Source organism: Oncorhynchus gorbuscha, linkage group LG05 (genome assembly GCF_021184085.1).
Source record: "Oncorhynchus gorbuscha isolate QuinsamMale2020 ecotype Even-year linkage group LG05, OgorEven_v1.0, whole genome shotgun sequence".
NCBI classification, from domain to species: domain Eukaryota; kingdom Metazoa; phylum Chordata; class Actinopteri; order Salmoniformes; family Salmonidae; genus Oncorhynchus; species Oncorhynchus gorbuscha.
The window spans coordinates 87,989,570-88,001,866 of record NC_060177.1 but is presented as its reverse complement, the minus strand read 5'-3'; the positions used below and the strand labels follow the sequence as shown (position 1 = coordinate 88,001,866).

General features: G+C 43.4%; 1 protein-coding gene across 1 annotated transcript in view; it reads right to left on the bottom strand.

Annotated features, from left to right (window-relative positions):
- LOC124036640 overlaps positions 1-12,297 on the bottom strand; it is a 176,179-nt gene that overhangs the window by 51,181 nt on the left and 112,701 nt on the right. The window contains exons 15-20 of the mRNA XM_046351462.1: positions 5,105-5,173; positions 3,344-3,433; positions 2,294-2,434; positions 1,867-2,120; positions 1,330-1,415; positions 709-744 (exon numbers count right to left, since the gene is read on the bottom strand). Of these exons, the coding sequence (XP_046207418.1) occupies positions 709-744; positions 1,330-1,415; positions 1,867-2,120; positions 2,294-2,434; positions 3,344-3,433; positions 5,105-5,173 (676 nt within the window). The remainder of the gene's footprint in view (positions 1-708; positions 745-1,329; positions 1,416-1,866; positions 2,121-2,293; positions 2,435-3,343; positions 3,434-5,104; positions 5,174-12,297) is intronic.

The following is a 12,297-nucleotide window of genomic DNA, read 5'->3' as shown; positions in this document are numbered from 1 at the left end:
CCAATACTACAGTCTGGTTACAATATAATAGTCTGGTTACAATACCAATACTACAGTCTGGTTACAACTAAGGACAAGCTAATGTCTATTTATATGAGAAACAACAGTACTACCATGCTAGCTAACTAAGGACAAGCTAATGTTAGCATGAGACATGGTTCTATTTATATGAGAAACAACAGTTCTACCATGCTAGCTAACTAAGGACAAGCTAATGTTAGCATGAGACATGGTTGTATTTATATGAGAAACAACAGTTCTACCATGCTAGCTAACTAAGGACAAGCTAATGTTAGCATGAGACATGGTTGTATTTATATGAGAAACAACAGTTCTACCATGCTAGCTAACTAAGGACAAGCTAATGTTAGCATGAGACATGGTTGTATTTATATGAGAAACAACAGTTCTACCATGCTAGCTAACTAAGGACAAGCTAATGTTAGCATGAGACATGGTTGTATTTATATGAGAAACAACAGTTCTACCATGCTAGCTAACTAAGGACAAGCTAATGTTAGCATGAGACATGGTTCTATTTATATGAGAAACAACAGTTCTACCATGCTGGTTAACTAAGGACAAGCTAATGTTAGCATGGGACAAGGTTCTATTTATATGAGAAACAACAGTACTACCATGCTGGTTAACTAAGGACAAGCTAGATAATAAACTAGATATTCTACTACCGTTGACCTATAACCTCACCATTGTTCCAGTGGCAGTGGTCGATGTTATCAAAAACTGAGAGAGGGATGACAGAAGATGATGAAGAGGAGAGAAAGAAATGGAGGAGTGGAAATGAGGAATGAGACAGAGATGACCAGCTAGAATGTGTATGTGAAAACATGCACACTTACACACACACACATGCAAACACACACACACACACACACAAACACACACACACACACACACACACACACACACACACACACACACACACACACACACACACACACACACACACACACACACACACACACACACACACACACACACACACACACACACACACACACACACACACACACACACACACACACACACACACACACACACACACACACACACACACACACACACACACACACACACACACACACACACACACACTGCAAATAACACACACACACACACACTGCAAACACACACACACACACACACACACACACACACACACACACACACACACACACACACACACACACACACACACACACACACACACACACACACACACACACACACACACACACACACACACACACACACACACACACACACACACACACACACACACACACACACACACACACACGGTCTTACCTTCTAGGGCGTACTTCATGTCCTGAGCGAACAGCGTCCACATGACTTCAGCACTGACCTTCCCCACGTTGAGCTCCTGAGGAAACCTGGGAAAACCGGGGTCAGAGGTCAGCGATTAGGGTCACAGACCAGTTAGAGATGCTTAATAAACCACTTTTGATGTATTTAGGATACCATTCCATTTATTCTGTTACAGCCATTACACTATGAGACCCTCTCCTCAATTAAGGCGCCACCAGCCGCCTGTGTTATATACATATATATGTGTGTGTGTGTGTGTGTGTGTGTGTGTGTGTGTGTGTGTGTGTGTGTGTGTGTGTGTGTGTGTGTGTGTGTGTGTGTGTGTGTGTGTGTGTGTGTGTGTGTGTGTGTGTGTGTGTGTGTGTGTGTGTGTGTACTGACTGGTTAATGATGGGTGTGTGTGTGTGTGTGTGTGTGTGTGTGTGTGTGTGTGTGTGTGTGTGTGTGTGCGTGCGTGTGTGCGTGCGTGCGTGCGTGCGTGCGTGCGTGCGTGCGTGCGTGTGTGTGTGTACTGACTGGTTAATGATGGGTGTGTAGGCGTTCTTATCTTCTTCTATGATGGAGACGATGAGGGTGATGAGTTTCGGCCAGAAGTCCAGGTTGTGGATAGTAGGCCCTGTCTCCTCTGGCTCCTTCTTCACTTCCTCCTCTTCCTCTTCTTCTTCCTCCTCCTCCTCTTCTTCCTCAGCCTCCTCCTCTCCCTCCTCCCCTTCTTCTCCCTGTTTCTTCTCCTTCTTCTTCTTCTCCTTCTTCTTCTTCTCTGGCTTGGGCTGTGTGAGCGAGAAGCAAAGCCAAGAGTTTGTAAACATTCCTATGAAAGTTATTTAGACAAAACATGTTAACACTTTTCAGGTTGTAGTGTCGCAGATCTGAACAAAATAAAGTATATAATTTATTGAAGAAGAAGAAGCAGATGAAGAATAATAAGAATAATTATACTCACAGGCTCTACGGCAGGCTGGAACTGTCTCATGTAGAGCTCTATACAGTTGTTGAAGATGTACTCATAGGTGGAGTTACCACAGGCCTTCACACAGTCTCTCACAACATGGGCTGCCCTGGGGGGACTCTGAAGTTCCAACACCTGGCCACACGGGGAAGACAGAGAGGCAAATAGAGGGAGAGACAGACAGGCAGTCAGACAGAGGGAGAGACAGACAGAGAGAGACTGAGAGACAGACAGGCCCACGAGGGAGACTGAGACAGAGAGACAAACTCAGTCAGACAGAGAGGAAAAGACAGACGGACACAGTCAGACAGAGAAACGGACCCACAGGGAGACAGACAGGCAGTCAGACAGAGAAACAGACCCACAGGGAGACAGACAGGCAGTCAGACAGAGAAACTGACCCACAGGGAGACAGACAGGCAGTCAGACAGAGAAACAGACCCACGGTGGAGACAGACAGACAGTCAGACAGAGAAACAGACCCACGGTGGAGACAGACAGACAGTCAGACAGAGAGACAGACCCAGTCAGACAGAGAGACAGACCCAGTCAGACAGAGAGACAGACCCAGTCAGACAGAGAGACAGACCCAGTCAGGCAGAGAGACAGACCCAGTCAGGCAGAGAGACAGACCCAGTCAGACAGAGAGACAGACCCAGTCAGACAGAGAGACAGACCCAGTCAGACAGAGAGATAGACCCAGTCAGACAGAGAGACAGACCCAGTCAGGCAGAGAGACAGACCCAGTCAGGCAGAGAGACAGACGCAGTCAGACAGAGAGACAGACCCAGTCAGACAGAGAGACAGACCCAGTCAGGCAGAGAGACAGACTGTATCTGACAGTGTGTGTCTGTATCTGACAGTGTCTCTGTCTGTCTCTCTGTCTCTCTGTCTCTCTGTCTCTCTGTCTCACTGTCTCTCTGTCTGTCTGTCTGTCTGTCTGTCTGTCTGTCTGTCTGTCTGTCTGTCTGTCTGTCTGTCTGTCTGTCTGTCTGTCTGTCTGTCTGTCTGTCTGTGAGTGTGTGTGTGTGTGTGTCTCTGCACCTTCATTCTGAAGAAGGTGATGCTAGTCAGCAGATCCACAGTAGACTTCAGGTCCTGCAGACGAGGCTTACTACTGGCTGGGAAGTTATTCTGATGGCGGGGAAGAGAGAAGGTGGTTAAATTCTGTAGCTCAGTTGGTAGAGCATGGCGCTTGTAACGCCAGGGTAGTGGGTTCGATCCCCGGGACCACCCATACGTAGAATGTATGCACACATGACTGTAAGTCGCTTTGGATAAAAGCGTCTGCTAAATGGCATATATTATTATTATTATATTATATTAAATTCGGGTGGAAAAACTCCAAAAATGAATGGTGCCAAAACGTCAGAAATTCCAAACATTCAGTCAACTGTCTTCAATGTACTGAAGGAAACACACCGCATGCATTTACAGTAGGACTGTCTTTTTAGTCAAGGATGCAACAGCCCATGATAAACTGGGTTCCCGAGTGGCACAGCGATCTAAGGCACTGCATCTCAGCGCATGAGCCGTCACTACTGTCCCTGGTTTGATTCCAGGCTGTATCACATCCGGCCGTGAATGGGAATCCCATAGAGTGGCGCACAATTGGCCCAGCGTCGTCTGGGTTTGGCCGGCGTAGGCTGTCATTGTAAATAAGAATTTGTTCTTAACTGACTAGTTAAATAAAGGTTCAATTAAAAAAATATAAATATGTAAAAATATTCAACAAAACAACACGTCCACTGTTCTATGGACTGGCCAAGACTGCCAGGTCACATACTATTTGTACGTTGATACAGGAGATTTAGACTGGTTTAGAGATTAAGGAATTACTGTGGATACAGGAGATTTAGACTGGTTTAGATCTGAAGGAAATACTGTGGATACAGGAGATTTAGACTGGCTTTGAGCTGAGGAAATACTGTGGATACAGGAGATTTAGACTGGTTTAGAGATGAAGGAATTACTGTGGATACAGGAGATTTAGACTGGTTTAGAGATTAAGGAAATACTGTGGATACAGGAGATTTAGACTGGCTTAGAGATGAAGGAATTACTGTGGATACAGGAGATTTAGACTGGTTTCGAGATTAAGGAAATACTGTGGATACAGGAGATTTAGACTGGCTTAGATCTGAAGGAATTACTGTGGATACAGGAGATTTAGACTGGTTTAAAGATTAAGGAAATACTGTGGATACAGGAGATTTAGACTGGTTTAGATCTGAAGGAACTACTGTGGATACAGGAGATTTAGACTGGCTTTGAGCTGAGGAAATACTGTGGATACAGGAGATTTAGACTGGTTTAGAGATGAAGGAATTACTGTGGATACAGGAGATTTAGACTGGTTTAGAGATTAAGGAAATACTGTGGATACAGGAGATTTAGACTGGCTTAGAGATGAAGGAATTACTGTGGATACAGGAGATTTAGACTGGTTTCGAGATTAAGGAAATACTGTGGATACAGGAGATTTAGACTGGCTTAGATCTGAAGGAATTACTGTGGATACAGGAGATTTAGACTGGCTTTGAGCTGAGGAAATACTGTGGATACAGGAGATTTAGACTGGTTTAGAGATGAAGGAATTACTGTGGATACAGGAGATTTAGACTGGCTTTGAGCTGAAGGAATTACTGTTGATATACAGTGACTGGTTTGTTCTGTGGTTTTACTGTGCAGGGTGAATGGATCATTCTAGATTGAAAGTATAGCACAAGATATACACATCATCTATACTAGACTTGGTAGTGAGTTGGTAGGTAGATAAGATAGTCAGGAGAGATGTAGACTTACTCTGTATGTGGAGAGGTCGATCCGAAGAGAGTTGTGCAGTTGATCCATGAGTTTAACAAAACGATCTTTCTAGTTTGGGGAAGAAGAGAGAAAGAATGCTATTTGGCTCTAAACAGAGAGTACACAGTGGCAGAATACCTGACCACTGTGACTGGACCACAATTAAGGAAAGCTTTGACTATGTACAGACTCAGTGAGCATGGCCTTGCTATTGAGAAAGGCCGCCGTAGGCAGTCATGGCTCTCAAGAGAAGACTGGATATGTGCTCACTGCCCAAAAAATGAGCTGCATGTCCTAACCTCCTGACAAAATGTGTGAACATATTAGAGACACATATTTCCCTAAGATTACAAAGACTCACAAAGAATTGAAGAAAAAAATCCAATTTGGATGAACTCCCATATCTACTGGGTGAAATACCACAGTGTTCCATCACCGCAGCAAGATTTGTGACCTGTTGCCACAAGAAAAAGGCAACAAGTGAAGAACAAACACCATTGGAAATATAATCCACATTTACGTTTATTTATTTTCCCTTTTGTACTTTAACTATTTGCACATAATATGACATTTGAAATGTCTTTACTCTTTTGGAACTTTTGTGAGTGTAATGTTTACTGTTCATTTTATTGTTTACTTCACTTTTGTTTATTATCTACTTAATTTGCTTTGGCAATGTTAACATATGTTTCCCATGTCAATAAAGCCCCTAAATTGAATTGAATTGAACTTGAATTGAGAGAGCGAGAGAGATAGACAAGAGCGAGAGACAAGAGTGAGAGAGAAGAGAAGAGAAGAGAAGAGAGAGAGAGAGAGACGGAGAGGAGAGGAGAGAGGAGAGGAGAGGAGAGGAGAGGAGAGGAGAGGAGAGGAGAGGGAAGAGAGAGACAGAGAAGAGAAGAGAAGAGAAGAGAAGAGAAGAGAAGAGAAGAGAAGAGAAGAGAAGAGAAGAGAAGAGAAGAGAAGAAGAGAGAGACAGAGAAGAGAAGAGAAGAGAGAAGAGAGAGACAGAGAAGAGGAGAGAAGAGAGAAGAGAGAGACAGAGAAGAGAAGAGAAGAGAAGAGAAGAGAAGAGAAGAGAAGAGAAGAGAAGAGGAGAAGAGAGAGACAGAGAAGAGAAGAGAAGAGAAGAGAAGAGAAGAGAAGAGAAGAGAAGAGAAGAGAAGAGAAGAGAAGAGAAGAGAGAAGAGAGAGACATAGAAAGAGAAGAGAAGAGAAGAGAAGAGAAGAGAAGAGAAGAGAAGAGAAGAGAAGAGAAGAGAAGAGAAGAGAAGAGAAAGAGAGAGACAGAGAGGAGAAGAGAAGAGAAAGAGAGATACAGAGAGGAGAGGAGAGAAGAGAAGAGAAGAGAAGAGAAAGAAAGCGACAGAGAGGAGAGGAGAGGAGAGGAGAGGAGAGGAGAGGAGAGGAGAGGAGAGGAGAGAGAGGAGAGGAGAGAGAGAGAGAAGAGAGAGACAGAGAAGAGAAGAGAAGAGAAGAGAGAAGAGAGAGACAGAGAAGAGAAGAGAAGAGAAGAGAAGAGAAGAGAAGAGAAGAGAAGAGAAGAGAAGAGAAGAGAAGAGAAGAGAAGAGAGAAGAGAGAGACAGAGAAGAGAGAGAAGAGAGAAGAAGAGACAGGAAAGAGAAGAGAAGAGACATTCTGAGAAGAGAAGAGAAGAGAAGAGAAGAGAAGAGAAGAGAAGAGAAGAGAAGAAAGAAGAGAAAGAGAGAGACAGAGAGGAGAAGAGAAGAGAAAGAGAGAGACAGAGAGGAGAGGAGAGAAGAGAAGAGAAGAGAAGAGAAGAGAAAGAAAGCAAGAGAGGAGAGAGAAGAGGAGAGGGAGGAGAGGAGAGGAGAGGAGAGGTTGTTGAAGAGAAGAAGAGAAGAGAAGAGAAGAGAAGAGAGACCAGAAGAGAAGAGAAGAGAAGAGAAGAGAGAAGAGAGAGACAGAGAAGAGAAGAGAAGAGAGAAGAGAGAGACAGAGAAGAGAAGAGAAGATGAAGAGAAGAGAAGAGAAGAGAAGAGAAGAGAAGAGAAGATTCACCCCAGAGAAGAGAGACAGAGAAGAGAAGAGAAGAGAAGAGAAGAAAGAGAAGAGAAGAGAAGAGAAGAGAAGAGAGAACCAGAGAGACATAGAAAGAGAAGAGAAGAGAAGAGAAGAGAAGAGAAGAGAAAGAGAGAGACAGAGAGGAGAGGAGAGAAAAGAGAAGAGAAGAGAAGAGAAGAGAAAGAAAGCGACAGAGGGGAGAGGAGAGGAGAGGAGAGGAGAGGAGAGGAGAGGAGAGGAGAGGAGAGGAGAGGAGAGGAGAGGAGAGAGTTTTAGGAGAGAGGAGAAAAGAAGAGAAGAGAAGAGAAAGAGAGACAGAGAGGAGAAGAGAAGAGAAGAGAAGAGAAGAGAGGAGAAAGAAAAGGAGAAAAGAAGAGAAGAGAAGAAAGAGATCAGAAGATCCTTCAAGATGAAGAGAAGAAAGAGAAGAGAAGAGAAGAGGAGAGGAGAGGAGAGGAGAGAGGAGGAGAGTAGAGAAAGAGAGAAAGAGAGAAAGAGAGAAAGAGAGAAAGAGAGAAAGAGAGAAAGAGAGAGACAGAGAGGAGAGTGATGTAGGGAATGTTGACAGGGAGGAAGACTGTTGTCCAGACATTCTGAGTTAATGTGCTTCGGGGTGATAGAGAGTATATGTGTGCCTGGTTATTAAAGAGAGGACGATTAAAGTAATTGAGTCGACATGTGTGTGTGTGCGTGCGTGTGTGTGTGTGTGTGTGTGTGTGCGTGTGTGTGTACCACAACAAGAAGTAGTCAATAGAGGAGAGAAAGGAGAGGGGGGGGGGCTTAATCTAGATTTACAGGTTGTTGTCACTGAAGACTTTACTATCCGCATAGAGACCATCACTCCCCGGGAGGATGGAGTTGGACCACAATTCTCCCCCACGCCTCCTCTTCAGACAGAGATAATAGCTATAATGACCACATTGTCCTTCCCCACAGCTAATGGCTATATTCACCCCATCCCCTCAGACCTAGTGGTAATAGGATCCCTTCCTGAATGTTCCCGCCCTATCCCATCTGCAGTATGGTCCAACCACAGCAGCTAGCTGGTCCAGTCTTACCTCTTCTCTAATCCAATGCCCACATCCCAATTGACAAACTATGACCAAGGACCAAAAGGAATATGGTGCCATTTGGGACACGAGCCCTGTCAGAACTCCAAGGGCTCTAACCTTTATTATGAGCTCATAGAGTTTTAATATTAAAACCGGATATCACCAAGGAAACCACACACACACACACACTTTCTATCAGCGGGCCAATCACAAGGCTGGATTATGAAAATGAGAAAAAGATGTAGAGATCAAAATGATCACTTTATCCTTCACATGATGGATAATGATCAGATGATGAGAGAGAAAGGGAGAGAGAGAGTGAATCAGGGATAGAGAGAGCTAGATATAGATAGAGAGAGAGAGAGAGCGAGATAGAGAGAGTGAATCAGGGATAGAGAGAGCTAGATATAGATAGAGAGAGAGAGATAGAGCGAGAGTGAATCAGTGATAGAGAGAGCTAGTTATAGATAGAGAGCGAGAGAGAGCAAGATAGAGAGAGTGAATCAGGGATAGAGAGAGCTAGATATAGATAGAGGGAGAGAGAGAGCGAGAGAGAGAGTGAATCAGGGATAGAGAGAGCTAGATATAGATAGAGAGCGAGAGAGAGCGAGATAGAGAGAGTGAATCAGTGATAGAGAGAGAGAGAGAGAGAGAGCTAGAGAGAGTGAATCAGTGATAGAGAGAGAGAGAGCTAGATAGAGAGAGTGAATCAGTGATAGAGAGAGAGAGAGAGCTAGATAGAGCGAGAGAGAGCGAGATAGGGAGTGAATCAGTGATAGAGAGAGAGAGAGAGCTAGATAGAGCGAGAGAATAAAAACCCTCCAACCCAAAAAGGCCTGTGGTGTTGATGGTATCCTTAATGAAATGATCAAATATACAGACAACAAATTCCAATTGGCTATACTAGAACTCTTTAACATCATCCTTAGCTTTGGCATCTTCCCCAATATTTGGAACCAAGGACTTATCACCCCAATCCACAAAAGTGGAGACAAATTTGACCCCAATAACTACTGTGGAATATGCGTCAACAGCAACCTTGGGAAAATCCTCTGCATTATCATTAATTAACAGCAGACTCCTACATTTCCTCAATGAAAACAATGTACTGAGTAAATATCAAATTGGCTTTTTACCAAATTACCGTACAACAGACCATGTATTCACCCTGCATGCCCTAATTGACAAACAAACAAACCAAAACAAAGGCAAAGTCTTCTCATGCTTTGTTGATTTCAAAAAAGCCTTCGACTCAATCTGGCATGAGGGTCTGCTATACAAACTGATGGAAAGTGGTGTTGGGGGTAAAACATATGACATTATAAAATCCATGCACACAAACAACAAGTGTGTGGTTAAAATTGGCAAAAAACACACACATTTCTTCCCACAAGGCCGTGGGGTGAGACAGGGATGCAGCTTAAGCCCCACCCTCTTCAGCATATATATCAACGAATTGGCACGGGCACTAGAAAAGTCAGCAGCACCCGGCCTCACCCTACTAGAATCTGAAGGCAAATGTCTACTGTTTGCTGATGATCTGGTGCTTCTGTCACCAACCAAGGAGGGCCTACAGCACCTAGATATTCTGCACAGATTCTGACAGATCTGGTCCCTGACAGTAAATCTCAGTAAGACCAAAATTATGGTGTTCCAAAAAAGGTCCAGTCGCCAGGACCACAAATACAAATTCCATCCAAACACCATTGCCCTAGAGCACACAAAAAAACTATACATACCTTGGCCTAAACATCAGCGCTACAGGTAACTTCTACAAAGCTGTGAACGATCTGAGAGACAAGGTAAGAAGGGCATTCAATGCTATCAAAAGGAACATAAAATTCAACATACCAATTAGGATCTGGCTAAAAATACTTGAATCAGTCATACAACCCATTGCCCTTTATGGTTGTGAGGTCTGGTCCGCTCACCAACCAAGACTTCAAAATTTGACAAACACCAAATTGAGACTCTGCATGCAGAATTCTGCAAAAATATCCTCTGTGTACAACATAGAGCAGAATTAGGCCGATACCCACTAATTATCCAAATCCAGAAAAGAGCCGTTAAATTCTACAACCACCTAAAAGGAAGCGATTCCCAAACCTTCCATGACAAAGCCATCACCTACAGAGAGATGAAGCTGGAGAATAGTCCCCTAAGCAAGCTGGTCCTGGGGCTCTGTTCACAAACACAAACACACCCCACAGAGCACCAGGACATCAGCACAATTAGACCCAACCAAATCATGAGAAAAACAAAAAGATAATTACTTGACACATTGGAAAGAATTAACAAAAAAACAGAGCAAACTAGAATGCTATTTGGCCCTAAACAGAGAGTACACAGTGGCAGAATACCTGACCACTGTGACTGGCCCAAACTTAAGGAAAGCTTTGACTATGTACAGATTCAGTGAGCATAGCCTTGCTATCGAGAAAGGCCGCCGTAGGCAGACATGGCTCTCAAGAGGAGACAAGCTATGTGCACACTGCCCACAAAATAAGGTGGAAACTGAGCTGCACTTCCTATCCTCCTGCCCAATGTATGACCATATTAGAGACACATAATTCCCTCACATTACACAGATCCACAAAGAATTCGATAAAAAAAAAACAATTTTGATAAACTCCCATATCTACTGGGTGAAATACCACAGTGTGCCATCACAGCAGCAAGATTTGTGACCTGTTGCCACAAGAAAAGGGCAACCAGTGAAGAACAAACACCATTGTAAATACAACCCATATTTATGCTTATTTATTTTCCCTTTTGTCCTTTAACCCTTTGTACATTGTTACAACACTGCATATATACATAATATGACATTTATAAACATTTACATTTAAGTCATTTAGCAGACGCTCTTATCCAGAGCGACTTATAAAGACTTTATTGTTTTGGAACTTCTGTATTGTGTAATGTTTACTGTTTATTTATTTTTTTACTTTTGTATATTATCTACCTCACTTGCTTTGGCAATGTTAACACATGTTTCCCATGCCAATAAAGCCCCTTGAATTGAATTGAGAGCGAAACAGACAGACCACAGACAGACAGACAGACAGACAGACAGACAGACAGACAGACAGACAGACAGACAGACAGACAGACAGACAGACAGACAGACAGACAGACAGACAGACAGACAGATAGATAGATAGATAGATAGATAGATAGATAGATAGATAGATAGATAGATAGATAGATAGATAGATAGATAGATAGATAGATAGAATCAGGGATAGAGAGAGAGCATGAGAGAAGAGAGAATTTAGACATCGAGGAGAAGAGATAAACTGGTAGAGGAATAAATAACATCCAGCCTAAACAGAGATTCCTGTGTACGTCAGTCTGAGATTCAAGTCAAAACCAACCTCACATGCTTTGTAAAGAGGTTTACTGGCTCTTCCCAACAATACAGAGGAATAAAATTGAGAAATATTTGAATGGTAAAACACGGCATAATAAAAGTACTACTAGATACACAGTGAGTAATAATATACAAGGGGTACCAGTACCGAGTCGATGTGCAGGGGTATGAGGTAATTGAGGTGGACATGTACATATAACTAGGAGTAAAGGGACAGATAGTAAACAGCAGAAAAGAACTTGTTTTATGAGTTAAAACAGTGCAAAAAGGGTCAATGCAGAGAGTCCGGGTTTGGTTCACTATTTAACTAATTAGTTAGCAGTCTTATGGCTTGGGGGTAGAAAGTGTTCAGGCACATCGGTACGGCTTGCCAGTTGCAGAGGGAGTTACAGAGGGAGTTGTTCAGTTAAAGGACCTTATCTTAGTGGTGAGCTTGGAGGGCACTATGACGTTGAATGCCGAGCTGTAGTCAATGAACAGCATTTTCACAGAGATGTTCCTTTTGTACAAGGCCGGAAAGGGCAGTGTGGAGAGCAATAGAGAGTGTGTCATCTGTGGATTTGTTGGGGCGGCATGCGAATTGTAGAGGGTCCAGGGTGTCTGGGATGATGGTGTTGATGTGAGCCATGACCAGCCTACAGTGTGACCTTGGCATTCTTGGGTAAGGGACTATGGTGGTCGGCTTGGAACATGTCGTTTTTTACAGACTGGGAAAATGTCAGTGAGGACACTTGCCAGCTGG